This window comes from Hypomesus nipponensis, chromosome 14 (assembly GCF_054491055.1).
Source record: "Hypomesus nipponensis isolate SF chromosome 14, ASM5449105v1, whole genome shotgun sequence".
Taxonomy (NCBI): Eukaryota; Metazoa; Chordata; class Actinopteri; order Osmeriformes; family Osmeridae; genus Hypomesus; species Hypomesus nipponensis.
The window spans coordinates 108,282-127,701 of NC_140374.1; the positions used below are offsets into that span (position 1 = coordinate 108,282).

Here is a 19,420-nt window from a genome sequence, read left to right on the forward strand (position 1 = left end):
TGCATGTCTACAGTTTTAACTAAACCCCATTAGCAACAAATTTTATCAGTGCATTACACTACTTGCTTTGGAGACATTTATATACGTAACCGTAACCAAGTGGTGTCTCATTTCATAGGGCTATGCAGGGCTGGACTGTGACAAAAAATCGGCCATGGCATTTTTGGCCCAGGCGGCCCACACCCACCGTGATTGGTCAGACATATTCCCTGCAGACAGTCCTCTTAAAATATGTGTGCATTCTATAATATGAGTTTCCTAGTGTTCTGTGTTCATGTGATAGTTTTAGATCCTCCAAGAGGGGTCTCAAGACTTATCTGTTGATCTTACACTTAAATAATTAATTAATTAATTTGTACAGTTATGATTTGTATATTTATGGTATTTTATGGTATTATTTAAAACAAATATTTTTGTTATTTGATAATGTATAGCCATTATTGTTATTATTACAATTTTGCTTAATATTGGCTTAGCAACTTTTAAAAACAGTTTACTGTTAATTTGAACTAATGTAAGATTAATATTGGGTGCACATAAAACACACACACACAGCCTCCCTCCCTTGCTGAGAGTCCCTGTTAATTTGCCTAATCCTTACCACATCGTCAACTACTCTTTCTTCCATCGTTTCCTCACTCGCTCCCATGGCCCTGTCATGGTCACTCTCCTCCTCCTCGGTGTCTACCCTGACCCTGTCTGTATATGTCTGTATATCCGTATATGCCTCACTGAGCCAGCCACCTCTCCAACCTCTACAGGTAATGCTGAAGTTGAAGCAGCTAAAGCCCCCCCCCCCAAACATGTTCGAAATGTTTGCCCATTTTGTGGCATTCACCTGTAGATTTTAATCTTTTACTCCCATAACTTTTACTGGATTTGTTTGGTTCATGCCAGTGCCAATAAAGAAAATTAACCAATGGGCCTCTATCAGTTCTCTATGGGCTGGCCCGACCCCGCCTATAAATGATATTGGCGATTCGGCCCAAAAGTGCGTCGGCCCACCGTGAAATGCCCGGTATGCCAGATGGCCAGTCCATGGGCTGTAAGTATGGGCTGTGTTTCAACCGAACCCGGAAAAAAATACCTCTTCACTAAATTGGATAGACCTACAACCAATCAGAGCAACGTAATATGTTGTTTGTTGAAAACAAATTCAACCCAAGCGCTCTTTGGTGACGTGGTTGATAACGTCACTGTTGATCATCTGTCCATCAACGTATAAAGCCCGCCCTGACAATTTTATTGGCCTGAACAGCTCCTGTTCGGACATACTATTTCACAAAACTAGCAACCCCAGACCCAACTTCCCAACCAAATTGTTTTGTGGGCGGAGCTAAGTTGGGCTGGCAGCCAGGCTACGGTATCCCCGAAATATAAAGGGTTTTCACCAACGTCACGTTCTGGGCGGTAATCCGGATGTGCGGCCATTGTGAAGGCACTGAAACTGAACCAAGTACAATGGAGTATTGGGCGCTTTAGATACTTTAAGTGAATGTAGCCATGTCTAAACAACTGAAAATCTCATCAAAACGCGTCCAGATGCAAAGGCATACAGGGAAGAACAGGGAAGGACCACAAGAACAGGCGCGATATTTCAAGAAATTACTATTTATTGGCGGTGCAGATCCCTACAAGTTAGCTGCCTTTTCCTTGATCCATGACGACCCGGTGATTCTTCAATTTGATTGATTCAATTTTCGGTATATACTTCAGTGCCTGTGCTTTGTTGTGACGCGGAGTGCCTCCAATATGGCGGCTTCCGGTCTGATGACGCGTTGTGAAAACCCTCTATTAGGACAATCGGCTACACCTGTGTCTTTAGTATTAGTTGGGGTTAGTATTTAAGTGTCTGTTTGTGGGTTTCCGGTGCGAAGTCTTGATCTTGTTTTCCAGTTCAGCCCGAGCCTTATGAAGAATAAGTCTACTGTTACTGACCTTAGCTAGTTGTCTTACTCCGTTTTGGATCTCCTGTATTGCTCTGTTTACCGTGTACCGATCTTTGCCTGTGCGACCATTCTAATAAATCTGCGCTCTGCGCTTGGATCCAACCCCGTCTGCCGTCTTGAACATCCCTACACATAGGCTACGTATAACGTGGCTATGGTGTGTATCAATTCATTGTCCCTCATTGTTTAATGCATTAGGCTAAATGTTGTAGCCTATTTAAGTTGATTTTCTATTAATGTAGCTTACATATTGAACTGATGAGAATAATAAAATGAAAATGTCCGTGGTAAATCATTTTCCAGTTGGGTCAGTGTTACAGGAACGTCTGGTTAAGCAACAACACGGTCTAAACCTGACAACCTGCGGACCAAGCTAGTTCCGATGCATCAGTTACCATAATAACTGAGGTCGAACTACATTGAGAATTAACTCAAAATTAGACCGACTAACTGACATAAGTCTGACTTAGTAAAATCGCTTTATGGAACAGGCCTCCGGGCCTTACGTTCTAAACCGATCTGTTATTTTTTACGTTCCAAAAAAGGTCTATTGTGCTCTCACAGATCAACCTTGACGATGCTGCACCATGTGGGTTAAGGCAGGATGGTTGACTGTTACTGTAATTTTACTTTGACAGACTTTTTTTTATTTTCATGCTGACTGGATGGGTGGTGTGGCAGGAGGGTGGGGTGGCAGGAGGTGTGGCAGGAGGGAGGTGTGGCAGGAGGGTGGGGTGGCAGGAGGTGTGGCAGGAGGGAGGTGTGGCAGGAGGGTGGGGTGACAGGAGGTGTGGCAGGAGGGATGTGTGGGAGGAGGGTGGTGTGGCAGGAGGGTGGTGTGGCAGGAGGGAGGTGTGGCAGGAGGGTGGTGTGGGAGGAGGGAGGTGTGGCAGGAGGGTGGTGTGGCAGGAGGGTGGTGTGGTAGGAAGGAGGTGTGGCAGGAGGTGTGGGAGGAGGGTGGTGTGGCAGGAGGGTGGTGTGGTAGGAAGGAGGTGTGGCAGGAGCTGTGGTTGGAGGGAGGTGTGGCAAGAGATGTGGCAGGAGGGTGGTGTGGCAGGAGGGTGGTGTGGCAGGAAGGAGGTGTGGCAGGAAGGAGGTGTGGCAGGAGGGAGCTGTGGTTGGAGGGAGGTGTGGCAGGAGATGTGGCAGGAGGGTGGTGTGGCAGGAGGTGTGGCAGGAGGTGTGACAGGAGGGTGGTGTGGCAGGAAGGAGTCTGAATGACATAACTCTAACCTTGATTCTGACAATGTTGACCTCATCCATGATGGCAATCACAGCGGTTCTTGAAAATGCATGGAACGTTCCAGGCCAGTATACAATCAACATCCAGAGCAAAAGTGGAATTTTTGGTGGAAAAAGAAGAGGAGGAGAGAGGAGCAGGAGGAGAGAGAGAGAGGAGAACGAGGTGGCAGAGAGAGGAGAAAGGTGGTAGAGAGAGGATCAGGAGGTGGTAGAGAGAGGAGCAGGAGGAGGAGAGAGAGGATCAGGAGGTGGTAGAGAGAGAAGCAGGAGGTTGTAGAGAGAGGAGCAGGAGGTTGTAGAGAGAGGAGCAGGAGGAGGAGAGAGAGGATCAGGAGGTGGTAGAGAGAGGAGCAGGAGGAGAGAGAGGATCAGGAGGTGGTAGAGAGAGGAGCAGGAGGAGGAGAGAGAGGATCAGGAGGTTGTAGAGAGAGGAGCAGGAGGTGGTAGAGAGAGGAGCAGGAGGAGAGGATCAGGAGGTGGTAGAGAGAGGAGCAGGAGGAGGAGAGAGAGGATCAGGAGGTTGTAGAGAGAGGAGCAGGAGTAGGAGAAAGAGGAGCAAGAGGTGGTAGAGAGAGGAACAGGAGGTTGTAAAGAAAGAGAGGAGCAGGAGGAGGAGAAAGAGGAGCAGGAGGTGGTAGAGAGAGAAGCAGGAGGAGGAGCAGGAGGTGGTAGAGAGAGGATCAGGAGGTTGTAGAGAGAGGAGAAGGAGGTGGTAGAGAGAGGAGCAGGAGGAGGAGAAAGAGGAGCAGGAGGAGGAGAGAGGAGCAGGAGGTTGTAGAGAGAGGAGCAGGAGGTTGTAGAGAGAGGAGCAGGAGGTGGTAGAGAGAGGAGCAGGAGGTTGTAGAGAGAGGAGCAGGAGTAGGAGAAAGAGGAGCAGGAGGTGGTAGAGAGAGGAGGAGGAGAGATGCTGTTACCTCTGTTCAGTCGAGACACTCAAGTATTGATTTCAGCATCTATTGATTAACAATAGACATGGTTATAGGTTTGAATTTGGCGGAATTTGGATGTATCTAGGAAAAGCACTCCCTGCCTCTAGAATAAGGGAGCAACATACATATAGAATATAAGGCAGGTAGAGTACTAAATAGAGTACTAATCCCCCCTGATGGATAGTAACATATAGACAACACGGGAGAGATGGGGAGGGGGATAAGAGGAAGGAGGCAGCAGCACAATATTACAATAACTGGGAGGTAAGAGTATCAGTGCAGGGTTATATATATATTCCGCCTTATTGGATGAGGCCCAACGAGCTTCACAGGTGTAGTTGATGAGTGGGCAGTCAGGTGGGCAGTCAGGTGGCTGAACGGTTAGGGAATCGGGCTCGTAATCAGAAGGTTGTTGGCTCAATTCCCCGCCGTGACGTGTGTCCTTGGGCAGGGCACTTCACCCTACTTGCCTCAGGGGGAATGTCCCTGTACTTACTGTAAGTCGCTCTGGATAAGAGCGTCTGCTAAATGACTGTAAATGTAAAAATGTAAATGAGTGGAATGGGTTAGGGTTAGGGTTAGGGTTAGTAGCAGTAGGGTTAGCCTACTGCCCAAGCGCCATGCCTGAACTAGGCTTTGCTCATGTGTGTTGCCATGGTGATTGCAGGTCTCCAAGATGGCAGGGATGAAGGAGCAGCAGGTGACAGAGGAGAAACCCCTGCTGCCTGAACAGAGAGGACCGGACCCAGACATGGTGAGGATCACTTCTCTGTGTGTGTGTGTGTGTGTGTGCGCGCGTGTGTGCGCTACATAAATAGTAAACCGTTACTCTGCAGGGGAAGAGTTCATCAGTCTCTACAAACACAACGCAAAATGAACATTCAGATAAAGGCAGGGAACGGCTTTAAATAGTGAGTTTGGAAAGGTGTGTTGTCTCACTGTGTTTGTGTTTGACTCAGCAGCAGCTGTGTAGAGGAGGTGGGGAGATCAGTGTGTACACCAGCCCCCACAGCTCCGCCCCCCTCCCCTGTGCAACCCCACCCCTCAGCTGGCATGTGATGGCGAGGCGCTGGCTAACCCAGACTCGCAGGCGGACCAGTGGGTGCATCCTGGTAACTACCGCCCAGACCCGGCCACAACCACGCAGCCTTAAATGTCAGGACCCCATTCCCTGTCACCGACGGAGTCCTATTGACACCTGGCCTCCCCTGCCCTCACCTGGCCCCACCTGACCTACTCTAACACTAATCTACTCTAACCCTAACCCACACTGAAACTATACTTACTCTAACACTAACCCACTCTAACCCTCTCTTACTCTAACCCCAACCCACTTTAACCCACAGAAGTTTGGTTGTGGTTAGGGTTTGCGTCCAGTTCTCTGAGGGCAGGCAGTATTATTCAGAAAAGTAATTTTAAAGATTCTAAATACTGAATGGAGTTCAATTAGACTAGAGCAGTTTGTGTGTGTGTATGTGCATTCATCTGTATGTGTGTGTCTCAAATCTATCTGTGTTCTGTCCCTTATAGGACGACTGTGAAGTCCTGATGCCTGTTGGAAACTGGAAGGTACTGTCTGTCTGTCTGAGTATCTACCTGTCTGTCTGTCTACCTTTATATCTATCTGTCTATCTATCTGTCTGTCTACCTGCATATCTGTTTGTCTGTCTGAATATCTATCTCTGTCTGTCTACCTGCATATCTATCTGTCTGTCCATCTACCTGCATATATATATATATGCAGGTAGATGTCTCTCTGATTGCCTGGCTTCAGTCTCTTTCAGTGTTCTTGTTCAAAGCTCTGGCAATAGTTGTTGACTGACATAAAAAGAGTTAAAGCAGGGATTGAGTAGCAGAAAAGGGATATTTAAATAATAATGAGAAGAGAAGAAAATGATGCAACATCAGTCTAGCAATCCAACCCTGGCTGCCAGTCTAGCTTGTCTCTTCAAGACTAGCTGGTCTCTCTTCAAGACTAGCTGGTCTCTCCCAGACTAGCTGGTCTCTCTCCAAGACTAGCTGGTCTCTCCCAAACTAGCTGGTCTCTCCAAGACTAGCTGGTCTCTCTTCAAGACTAGCTGGTCTCTCCCACACTAGCTGGTGTCTCTCCCAGACTAGCTGGTCTCTCCCAGACTAGCTGGTCTCTCTTCAAGACTAGCTGGTCTCTCCCAGACTAGCTGGTCTCTCTCCAAGACTAGCTGGTCTCTCCCAGACTAGCTGGTCTCTCTCCCAGACTAGCTGGTCTCTCTCCAAGACTAGCTGGTCTGTCCCAGACTAGCTGGTCTCTCTCCAAGACTAGCTGGTCTCTCCCAGACTAGCTGGTCTCTCTTAAAGACTAGCTGGTCTGTCCCAGACTAGCTGGTCTCTCTCCAAGACTAGCTGGTCTCTCCCAGACTAGCTGGTCTCTCTTCAAGACTATCTGGTCTGTCCCAGACTAGCTGGTCTCTCTCCTATCAGGCTAGGTCCTAACCACAAGCGCAGAATGCAGGTGTAGGGTTCAACAAGTTTATTGATACCTCCTTAAATGGGAAGTCAGTGACAGGTGAAAGGTGTGAATCTGCATTGCCCTAGGATCTGCATCGCCCTCTGGAGGAGCGGCAGACATGCACAGACGTGACATCTCCAAGACTAGCTGGTCTCTCCAAGACTAGCTGATGCCTCCCTCCCAGATGATCTGCTGTCTATGCTGTGGCATCAGCTATCTCTTTGGAAGGTGTTGCTCACACCTGTGACGTGCAAACTTTAATTAAACATGATGAAGACACCTCCAGTCTCACCACCTCTCATCTACACCCCCCCTATCTTCACTCTGGGATGGTAACACACACACTGTAAGGCACACATACACACAAGGTGATAAGTTAGTAAAAGGCAACAGTACAGTATGTGTTACAGTTTTTCTCAGTCGCTTTGGTACAATTCTCAGATCAGAATTGAAGTTCTCAAAACAGTAAGTGTATTACTCAAAACAATTCGTACAAATAGCAAAAGAACACGGATTACCTGCAAAAGCCAGTCTCTTGCTCAAAATCCTTAGTTCATCTCTCAAAAGTAAATATCCATGTCAATGAACATGTCAATACCATCAGAATGACAAGTCGATGTGCCATTGTGTACGGATAAGACAGTCAAATTGCTATAGTCACGTTGTCAATATAACTGTGTACTCTGGAGGGATGTTCTTATGTAAACTATGGTTTAAGTTTTGATGACAATTATTGTAAATTGTAGGTTACACTTTAGTGTATGTAGAAGTTTGATTGCAAGAGACTGGACAAGATTCACATTTACACTTTTATTGTTTGTACTGTACTCTGTTGACAGACCATGTCACAGCAAAAGGAAAATACATTTAAACATAGGACAATCTCTTTTAGGAAAACTGTAGTGTTGTAGGAATTATAGTGCAGTCTTCCAACAAGTTTAAGTCTTTTATTTGTCAGGTACACAGAACACCACAAGGTCAGACTGGGCACTGAAATTCTTAAGACAAGATAACGCAAGCACCTGGTATAACATACAGTTTTTCCCAGTCGCTTTGGTGCATTTCTCACATTACTACTTACATTTGCACAACAGTTAATGCAGTTCTCAAAACAATTAGTACAAACTACAAAACCTAGTTGATAACCTGCAAAAGTGTGTCACTTGCTCAAAATGGATAGCTCATGCCTCAAAAGCAAGTATTCACGTCAATGAAAGTGTCATCAAGATGAAAAGTCCTGACACCATTGTTTATGAACAAGATAGTCAAATGGCTTTGTCATGTTTTCATTATGACAGTTTACTCTGTAAATATTTTCCAAGGCAAAAAAGACAGATTTTGGTGACACTACCTGAAAATGCTCAAGACAGCACGATATACTATTTGCACAGTCATTTGAAAAATACAGTAAAGTTACATATTACTGTATTTAGGGAGGTAAATGAGTACAAGACACTCAATATGTAGGTTTCACATTTTTACTGCATATGCTCTTTGCAATTCTGATTTGTTCACAGTATTGTGCAAAAGAAAAAATACACCCTTATTTAAACAAACAAAAACTCCCTTTGGGTACAGCTGTGCACAACGGTAAACAATATTGCAGTACATATTTGAACTGAACATAAAACATACATAGTACTGTAATCATTCGTGAACATCCAGACGTTCCAATCTGTCTGGCCACATATTTTCATCTACATCACAACGAATATCATCTCTTGCAAGGCAGCGAGGAAAGTATCTCCTTGAGTGGCGAATCCACCCTCTGCAGGAGTCTGCTGTGATGTCATCACATGCTGCGTCCATGGCCGCTAGCAGGGCCATTTGGGTATGTGGATGCCGGTCATATACCTTCCACCTCCAGGAAGAGAAAAACTCCTCTATTGGATTAGGGAATGGTGAGTTGGGAGGGGGATATTCCACCAGCATCCTATTATGTGCTGCAAACTGTCTGACGACAACTGAGTGGTGAAAACGCACATTATCCAAAACAACAACATACTGGTTCAGATGGTCTCCAGTTAGACCCCTCTCATTCTCAGGGATTATGTCCCTGTAAAGAGTGTCTAAAAAAGTCAGCAGATGTTGTGTGTTGTATGGACCAAGACAGGGGATATGGGTGAGGACGCCGTTTTCTGAGATGGCGGCACACATAGTGATATTCCCTCCTCGTTGGCCTGGGACATCAATGGTTGCTCTCTGTCCAATGAGATTCCTTCCACGTCTTCTACCTTTTGCGAGATTGAAATCAAGGTATATGAATGTGTGCAGCGGTTCCCTGGCCTCCTGGTCCAGTACATGCTTTATTACAGAAGAGGGAGTGAGGAAAACTATAACAACTTTTCCTGTGTAACATAATGCATTTTGGACAACATATTGTACAGTATACACTGAATACACATACACAGAACAGTCATGTAAGTGTAGCGCATGACACTACACAAAGTAAACGGTTTACAGCACTGAACATTAAAATATGCATAGAACACGTATATGTTTTACCTGTACATACTGGTGACGGATCTCCGTCACTCTGTCGCTGTTCCGTTCAAATGGCACATTGTACGCTTGTTTCATGCTCATTTCATTCCTCCTGAGCACTCTGTCAATTGTAGCGATTGAAACTGATTCGATATTCCCAAAGACGTTGTCATCCTCTATAACAGCACTTTGTATCTCTCTCAACCTTATGGCACTGTTTGCAATCACCATTGCACAAATGGCTTCCTCTTGTTGCAGAATAAAAATACGCCCTCTTCCACCTCTGCAAGGTTGTCTTGCAATCCTGTGTGGTGTAGAGTAAAATTACAATAAATATGGCAAATCTTTACTTTCACACTACTGTACACTACGTAAATGTGTGATGCAGTAAAGCTGTACATCTAAATGTAAATTGTACAGTGACAAGTTACTGTCCCACTGCAAGCTTCATGTATGACACAATGACAGTAGTGCAGTACAGATTGTTTAGTGCTGAATATCTGTCCATTTACAGTTTACACACCTGTTCTCCCGACAAAATGTTTGAATAATTGAATTTACAGTGGTTCTACCAACATTTGGCTGCACCCTACAACCAGCCTCAGCCATTGTGAGGTGATTGACAACATGATCCACAATTGTAGCCCTGATTTAATCAGGGATCCGCGTATGTACTTGGCCTCTTCTTCCTCTTCCCCTGTTTTGTCCCCTTCCCCTTCCTCCCCGCACCCTCACCCCTCTTCCACGAGTCTGACCTTCCATTTCTGTGTCACAGTATTGTAGAAATGATACACACTATGACCTGCTTGGTTCATATGTGCTTGTAAAGTGGGGGTTTACGGGATTCAGCTCTGACAATGATTGTAGAGAAGTGGCTTATCATTGGTTGCAACTGATGCTTCATACACCTCTTCTCATCAGTGAAAGATGAGATTCACCTGAGAGAAATTGTTCAATGTGGGAGACATTTTCAGGAAAAAAAATATTTTAAAAAACTTTGTAAAATTGTAAAAAGATATTGACAACTAGTTCAATATTTTTGTATATAATGACTCAAGCAATGAAATGATGACTATTTGTTTTATATGGAATGACTATTCAGCATTCACAAGTATAGTTAATTTTGACTGACATGATATAACCAAATGATAATGTTATAAAAAAGCAGAGAGTTGTATGAAAGTAATTGATGCATGTCCACACGCATTTAATATTTGTTGGAAGGAATGAGAAACTGCTACTATGATGTGCACAAATGACTAAATGTTGTGGAGGTTGAATTAACTGTTGTGCAAATGTAAATAGTGATGTGAGAAATGAACCAAAGTGACTGAGAAAAACTGTATGTAACAGGGCTCTGGTCTATGGTGGAATTGTTTTCTGAAACGGCAAAATATCACCAGGGAACATTTGCGCCGTAACAAACCTCTTTTCGCTGAACCGCCCCCGGGAGCGCATGTCGTCATCATCATCATCTGCTGTTTGTCCGGGGGTCGGGTCGCGGGGGCAACAACCTAACCAGGGAGGCCCAGACTTCCTTCTCCCCGGCCACTTACACCAGCTCTTCCTGGGGGACCCCGAGGCATTCCCAGGCCAGCCGAGAGACAGTCTCTCCAGCGTGTCCTGGGTCTTCCCCGGGGCCTCTTCCCAGTGGGACGTGCCCAGAACACCTCACCAGGGAGGCGTCCAGGAGGCATCCTGATCAGATGCCCAAGCCACCTCAACTGTCACTGCGGACACCACACCAATCCGCCTGTCGATCTTGCGCTCCATTCTTCCCTCACTCATGAACAAGACCCAGAGATACTTAATGTCCTCCGCTTGGGTCAAGATATCCTACCCGACCTGGAGACTGCACTCCACACTTTTCTGGTCGATGACCATGGCCTCAGATTTGGAGGTGCAGATTCCCATCCCAGCCGCTTTGCATTCGGTTGCGAACCGTTTAAGTGAGAGCTGAAGGTCACAGCCCGATAAAGCCATCAGGACCACATCATCCGAAAAAAGCAGCAACCCGATCCTGAGGTCACCTGCCGGTACACATCAGCTGTCTCTGGAGGCCTATCAGACTCCTCTGGAGTCCTACGAGCCAATATAGTCCGATAGGCCTCCTTCTTCAGCTTGATGGCATCCCTTACCTCCGGAGTCCACCACCAGGTTTGAGGGTTACCGCCGCGACATGCACCGACCGCTTTGCGGCCGCAGCTCCGGTCAGCCGCCTCAACAATGGAGGCCTGGAACATGGCCCATTCTGACTCAATGTCCCCAGCCCCCTTATTTTTTCATAAAAATAAAATAAAAGTTCAGACTGATTAATATGAATACATAAGTTAATGTTTTGATTTCAATGGCAATGAATATGAAAAATGGTAACTACGATAGTAATAATGCTCTTTTAATAGGCTATATATCCCTTGATATGTACGGATGTATGTTGCATAACAAAACAATAAACTAATTTAGCATAATAAATACATTTAAATCATAATAAAATCTCCACAAAGACGGAGAGCAATGGAGAGACAGAGCAAGAGAGATGGAGAGACAGGGCAAGCGAGATGGAGAGACAAAAAGAAAGAGAAGCAGAGAGAGAAATATAAGACACAGATCCTTTACATTTATTCATTTACATTTATTTATTTAGCAGACGCTTTTATCCAAAGCGACTTCCAAGAGAGAGCTTTACAAAGTGCATAGGTCACTGATAATAACAAGATAGCCCCAAGCATTGTGGGTAGTGTCAGAAATATTAATCTATCAAGCATTGCACAGTCAGTCGGTGAACAAGTTTAAGAAAGCTTTATTGCTTGCGGCCGGCCCACAAGGAGACAAAAACATCAGACGCCATTGTGCTACAAGTTTGTCCGCTAGCATGTTGTACTAGCTAGCTATTTAAGCAGAACCGCTCTTTACAGTCATTGGTTTAGACAAAGGCATGCAAATGTTCCATTGCTCTTCTTCATTGGCTCCTTGCATAGACCTGGCGCAGGCGTGTGTGCGTGCGTGTTTGAGTGTGTGTGCCTTTTGACCCCTGTAAGCTTGACCACATGATTCACCCAACACAGATAAGGCCAGACATCTTTTATGGCCTCTCCAGTAAGAGAGAGTGGTCAGCCCAGGTCACCTTGTTTACATATGCCTCGTGTTCCCCCAAAGTTCAGATTTGGGGGTAGGCCTCTCTCTACACGCATCTTCAATTTTCCCAACAGGTAGCCAAAACAAGAAGCACACATTGTGAACAACCAAAAAATAAGTGCCAAAGGGAAGAACCATAAGAGCGGAACTTTTCAGAAGTCAGTGGTGCTGATGAGAGAGCAAACCGACCAGGATACGGTTATTGGCAAGGTAGCTTGCCAATCAGATTCATGGAAGCAATTGTTCTAGCCAATGAGGTGCATCTCCTCCTCTGTGTAGCTATATAAGGAGCTGTTTAAGTGACGTCAGAGTAGAAGTGAAAGCAGGTCAGATGCAGCTTCTCCAGCCAGAACCAGAACCACCAGCTGTTAGTCCCGTTAGTGGACAGGACCAGTCCGGTCTGTCTCTCCTGCCTCCTGAAAGCTCTTCCTCCTCCTCTTCCTCTCATCAAAATCAGATAGGGATTTATTTGCCATGAAAGTTTGCACAGATAAGGAATTTGCTTTGGCAGGAAGGTGCATCCAATAAACATATAGGAATCCTAAATTTAAATATGTGGTCTAACTATACTAAGGATACATAAACTAGCAATACTAAGTGGAATACAATTAAAATAAAATATACAATAAAACAAAATATAAGTTGCCAATTTACAATATAAAATACAAATATTACAGGAATTCAATGTAGTGCAAAATGCAAATTGTTTTAAGACATGAAGTCATTAAAGTCAGTGTGAACTCTTGGCCTTGTTGAGGAGGCCAACAGCGGAAGGGAAGAAACTGTTTGTGTGGCGTGACGTTTTGGTCCTGATGGACCGCAGCCTTCTGCCGGAGGGGAGTGACTGAAACAGGGAGTGTCCAGGGTGGGAGGAGTCGGCCACAATCTTCTTCGCTTGCCTCAGGGTCCTCGGGGTGTGCAGGTCCTCGAGGGAAGGCAGATTGCAACTCACCTTCTCAGCTGTGCGGATGATATGCTGCAGCCTGCTCTTGTCCTTGGCAGTGGCAGCAGTGTACCAGTTGGTGATGGAGGAGGTGAGGATGGACTCAATGATGGCTGTGTAGAAGTGCACCATCATTGTCTTTGGCAGGTTGAATTTCTTCAGCTGCTGCAGGAAGTACATCCTCTGTTGTGCTTTCTTGGTGAGGGAGCTGATGTTCAGTTCCAACTTGAGGTCCTGGGAGAGTATAGCGCCCAGGAAGCGGAAGGACTCCACAGTGTTGACTGGGGAGTCACACAGGGTGATGGGGGTGAGTGGGACTGTGTTCTTCCTGAAGTCCACAACCATCTCCACTGTCTTGAGAGCATTGAGCTCTAGGTTGTTCTGTCTGCACCAGGTCACCAGGTTGTCCGCTTCCCACCTATAATCAGACTTGTATCCACCAGAGATGAGCCCAATGAGGGTGGTGTTGGAGTTTGACGGACGGATGACTGGAGGTGCAGCTGTCGGTGTACAGGAAGAAGAGCAGAGGAGAAAGGACGCAGCCCTGGGGAGATCCGGTGCTGATGGACCGGGAATCAGAGACTTGTGTTCCCAGCTTAACGCACTGCTTCCTGTCAGACAGGAAGTCTGTGATCCACCTGCAGGTGGAATCAGGCACGTTCAGCTGGGAGAGCTTGTGCCACCAGTTTGTTGCTCAGCGAACGCACGTTGGGGAGAAATATCCCCGCTAACGCTGTGCGCACTCCGCGCCGACGAAGTCGCACCAAAGCATCGGCCCGTTTATCTCTCCTACGACGTTCTGCTACTAGGACAAAGCTAAGGGTGGCTTTGACTATAATTCCCACTAAATCTGCCGCTGGAAACACAAAAGTGGGAAATAAATCCTGTAGTAGTCCTGATGTTAAGAATTGCTTCTCTTCTTAAAGAACCCCCGGAAATGTGTCTGTGTGTGTGAGTGTATGTATGTATGTGTGTGTGTGTGTGTGTGAATGTATTTGTTTATGAGTGTATGTGTGTGTGTGAGTGAGTGTAACTGTGTATGAGTGTATGTTTGGTCACAGCTATGGTCAAGGTTTTAGAAAATGTTGATTACCTTTGGTTGTGGTGATTATGTACCTCTATGGTAATGATGTTGACTGTGGCACAGGACGTGTCTGTCTTTCCATCTGTCTGCCTGTGTGGCCATGTGTGGCCAGCACACCACTGTGTGTGGTGTGCTGGCTGGCTGTGTGGTGTACTGGCTGGCTGTGTGTGTGGCTAAACGAATGTGGGTCCCAACAAATTACAACACCAATAAGACCTTTCAAGCCGTCTGACAGAAGAGATCTCTGCTGCTCATTCCATGACATGTTGATCCACAAAAAACACCAGATATGGACATGTGCTGTGTTGGATGTAAATGTAGAGAATGAAAATAAACCCAGTCCTACTAGCAGGCTGCTGATGTGAACTGAGCTCAGGTCTTAGGGTGTTCCATGAGTTTCGGTCTAGGAGGGCATGTTCAACAGTGAAGGAAAAGAGAAACTGTCAAAACTGAATTATTTCTATTACATGTCGGGATCTGTGTTGCCATATGAGTTCCAGTTTGGAATAAGAGTCTCTGTTTTGTGTGTTCTGTTTGTGCGTGTGTTCTGGGTGTGTGTGGTGTGTGTTTGTGTTTGTGGGGGGGGTGTTCTAGGAACACGACATTGAGACTCCCTACGGGATGCTGCATGTGGTGATCCGAGGGGCTCCGAAGGGAAACAAACCAGCCATCCTCACCTACCACGACGTGGGTCTGAACCGTGAGTACACACAGACTCCTAGCTGTGTATGAGTGTCAATTGCTGCTGTGTATGTGGGCCTGTGAGGTGTGCGTGTGTGTGTGTAGGTCTGTTAGGTGTGTGTTTGTGTGTGAGGTGTGTGACGATGTGTGTGTGTGAGGTCTGTGTAGGTGTCTGAGGTGTGAGTGTGTGTGTGTAGGTGTGTGTGAATGTGTGTGTGTGTGTATGTGAGGTGTTGCTTTCTCTGTAGAGGTGCCAAGAATGGTCCTCTCAGGTTGTTCAGTTCTGTCAACATTCTCATCTTGTTGGCGCTGGAGGGTTTCTCACCTCTTCCCAGAATCCCTTGCTTGTTATCTTCCTCTACAGTGATTGGTGGAATGTCATGTTCTGCTGATGCCTTCAGGAAGTGTCCTGCTGAGTAAATCATCCACTATCGAAACCCAGTGATGGGTCAGATATTGGAACACAGCTGTTGGTTTGCGATTTTAGTAATGGGTAGGGGTAGGCCCTGATATGAAGTGCTCTTGAGATATATGGAGAGTGCATGAACATTTCTGTTTATAGACACAAAACAAATTCTTGATGAGCCTTAAACTTACAATTCTATGTAACAACTACAACAAAAAGCTGTCCATCTCTGAGACAGTCAGGGTGAGAAACAGGGTCAGTGTGAGATATAGGGTCAGGCTTAAGGCCGAATTATACTTCTCCGTCTCCGTTACGGACAGACGGACGGATTGGTTGAATTTATAGTACTTATAGTAAGGCTGTGGGTGCTGAAAACAATTCACTGCCAGAAGAGTAGGTGGCGCTGCACTGCGATGCTAGCTAGGTTATCGAAAAGTCGGAGCAAATTTACAATTTAACCGTTTCATCAATAAAATAAGCAAATTTTCAGCAACTACTCTGCCCATTTCTAGTCACATTTTAATTCAGATGCTGATTTACATGTACTATTTCACTGTAGCTGAAATATGAATTGTAAACTTACAGAAATGGTGGATAAAGGATTCTGTTTGTCTTGTTGGTCACAGCAACCCCACCCCTGATGCAAGCGGTTCTTAATACGGACCAATCACAGCCAAGGGGTTTCCATAAAATGACGGACGGACGGACAGATAGTCAGGAAAATCAGGAGGTGCATGTAGAGTTCTCAGAGGGACTCGGAGAGGGCACATAGAGGGCGTTCCTCGTCGGAGAGGGCATTCCCTGTGTCCGTCTCCGTAAAAACTGAGAAGTATAAATCGTCCTTTAGGGTCATCATGTTTACTTTGTTCTGTCTGGCAGCATCATGAAGGGATAACTCAACAACATGCACAGGGAGGGAATCGAGAGAGCGAGAGAAGTGACTGAAATAAAGACAAAGAGAGAGGGGTAATAAGCGATGGGTAATAAAACAGGGATACAAGACAGTTTTAGAGCTAGGAGGAGGAGAGGGAGGGGCAACAGAGAAAAGAGGGTCAGGAACTGAGATAGCAAATGTAGGTCAGACAAACATGCCTAGGGGTATGGGGGCAGGAGACTGTGGGTCAGAGGTGAGGAGGGCCATGGTCTGGATAGCTGACAGGCAGGCTGCTTGCTATACTGGCTGGCTGGCTGGCTGCACTGACTGGCTGGCTGAGTCATTCTGCAGCAGTTGAGTGTTATTATGCAAGTCTTGTCAGCACAGCTCTGCAGTGTGACTCAGACAACATTGATATGGGGAAGAAGGGAAAAGAGGTAGAGAGAAAAAAGGGTGGCGCAGGAGAACGAGAACGGTGGGGCAGGTGCGAGAGAGAGGGGAGGGTGGGGCATGTTCCAATAGAACACAGTAACATTTTGAGTGTCATGGCAAAGGCTGTGAATACTTATGTACATGAGATTTTTTCATTTGTTATTTTTAATAGATTTGCAAATGAAATTACAAAACAATTTTTTATCATAATGGGTATTGTGTGAAGAATTTTGAGGAAAAATAAATTGAACATTTTGAAATACGGCTGTAACATAACATGTGGAAAAAGTGAAGCGCTGTGAATACTTTCCACATGCACTGTACATCTCCTACCTGGCCTCCTGCTTCCTCTCTGCTCACTTCCACCTTTACTTCCTGACCATATCTCTCTTTCCTGTTTACTCTCCTCCTTCTCCATCCATCCTCCATCCATCCCCATCCTCCTACATCCATCCATCCCCCACCCTCCTACATCCATCCATCTTCCTCCATCCTCCTCCATCCCTCTTCCATCCATCCATCTCTCTTGCATTCCTCCTCTATTCCTCCACCTATCCATCCTCCATCCATCCTCCATCCCTCCTCCTCATCCCTCTACAGACAAGCTCTGCTTCAACTCCTTCTTCCACAATGAAGACATGCAGGAGATTACCCAGCACTTTGTGGTATGTCATGTTGACGCTCCGGGACAGCAGATCGGTGCTTCTCAGCTACCACAGGGGTGAGACTAACACACATACAGCATAAACACACAGGTTCATTTTTTTTCATCTAAGTGCGGCCCGAACATTCACTCCCATAACATTGTTTATAACCTCTAACCACTAACCTCTAACCCTAAACCCAACCCTTAATGTAATTCTAACCCTAACTCTAATTCAAAAACCTACGATAATGTCATGTTTTTCAAATTTCATTACACTTGTGAGGACATTAAAGGGGTCATTGACTGATTTTATAGGGTGTTTCACACTGTTCCTTAAGGTCTCCGAATAGGGTATGTAACATTGGTTGGGCTGAAAATGGCCGGGGTGCTGTTCTATGCGCCCTGATGCACCCTGTAAAATAGCCCTGGAATAAAACCAGACGTTTTTTCCCTTTTATGGTATGCTCTTGAATATATAGATGAGCTGCGCACTGATTTATTGGTTTACAATGAGCGAAGCTGCGGAGCAAAGACACAACATAACCAAACACGCATCGTGAATTGTAGATGTACATGACAACACTGGTTATTTATTCGAACGAAACAACGTCAGGAAAATGAAATGTATATTATTTGAGGGCGGCGTTTAATCTGAGAAATACGATATTCTAGGCTAGCTGCACTAGCATGCTAATGTGTCTTTAGATAAACTTGGTAATTCGCTACATTGAATGTTCTTAGCTAGTTTGAACGGTACAGTCTTCTATATCATCGATTAAGCAACGAGCAAATGTCAATGTTAGCTAGACTATCTAGCTCTATTAACGCTGATTTGCAAGATTGCGAAAGCATCTAAACAATAGCCATGTAAACTAGTTTAGCTTGCTAACGTAAGAGCACCTGCCTCTGTCAGTTCATTCAATAGATAATCTAGACAGGCATTAGCAATAAGCTAGACTGCTACTCGTTTTCTGGTTATTTTTTCGTAAGCATCCCTTCTCATGCTGACTAACAGCTAGTCTAGCTAGAGTCATTTGCTAAGTACGGTACGTCAATGTGTATTTGAAACATATTTAGCATTCTACCTATGCTAGATACAGGAGACGTTAGCATTGCTAATAACTGTTAGCGACAAAATCATACTTACAGCATGCGTTTGTGATGAGCATATGGTCCGAATGGCACCTCTTTTCAGCAACAGCGGCTTACATTACATTTACAATTAGTCATTTAACAGACGCTCTTATCCAGAGCGACTTACAGTAAGTACAGGGACATTCCCCCCGAGGCAAGTAAGGTGAAGTGCCTTGCCCAAGGACACAATGTAATTTGGCACAGCCAGAAATCGAACCAGTGACCTTCTGATTACGAGCTCGATTCCCTATCCGCTCAGAAAATCCTTCTTTAAATTCTCCACTGTGTCTTAACTTCCAAACTTTTCTTGTAATTCCCGTGGAAGTACACAGAGTTGACGTCAACTTGATGGATTTTTTTAACCAACCGTTTTACTGCTACATTTTGAGACTGCTACAATTGTGAGATTTTTATAAGAAAGAGGTGTCAATGGGACTTGAGGTTCACTGTATGTCCATTTTACCTATCGAACTGTCGTTATTTAACTATGACAAGGTAAACTTGGTTTTGCAGTCAATGACTCCTCTAAGTCCCTACAAGAGTAGTTAAACAAGACCATACTCACACACACACACACACAAATGCATAAGTGCTTCAGCAGTAGCTATGTGGACTAAAGGTCTCAGCCTGCAGGTACCAGTTCCCCACCATGGACCAGCTGGCCGGGATGCTGCCCAGCGTCATCCAGCATTTTGGGTGAGTGGAGCCCATCCCTCTCTCTACCCTTGTCTCGACCTCGCTCCCCATCTGTCCTCTGTCTCTCTCTTCTTCTCACTGTCCTCTGTCTCTATCTCTCTCTACTCAAGCTCTCTCTTTCCATTTGGTCACATCTTAATTTTTCTTTCTCTCATCTAACTATAAAGGCAGGAATCTGTGTGTATTTGTCTCTGTCTATGTGTCTGTCTATGTGTCTGTGTGTGTCTGTGTGTGCATGTCTATGTGTCTGTCCATCTGTCAATGTGTCTGAAGTACTGGAGTACCTTAAAGCTCATTTCA

General features: G+C 45.5%; 1 protein-coding gene across 1 annotated transcript in view; it reads left to right on the forward strand.

The window, feature by feature from the left end:
- ndrg4 (NDRG family member 4) overlaps nucleotides 1-19,420 on the forward strand; it is a 62,314-nt gene that overhangs the window by 7,203 nt on the left and 35,691 nt on the right. Inside the window, exons 2-7 of the mRNA XM_084671692.1 lie at nucleotides 4,788-4,874; nucleotides 5,083-5,232; nucleotides 5,651-5,689; nucleotides 14,846-14,951; nucleotides 17,245-17,365; nucleotides 19,058-19,120. Of these exons, the coding sequence (XP_084527818.1) occupies nucleotides 4,797-4,874; nucleotides 5,083-5,232; nucleotides 5,651-5,689; nucleotides 14,846-14,951; nucleotides 17,245-17,365; nucleotides 19,058-19,120 (557 nt within the window). The 5' untranslated portion in view covers nucleotides 4,788-4,796. The remainder of the gene's footprint in view (nucleotides 1-4,787; nucleotides 4,875-5,082; nucleotides 5,233-5,650; nucleotides 5,690-14,845; nucleotides 14,952-17,244; nucleotides 17,366-19,057; nucleotides 19,121-19,420) is intronic.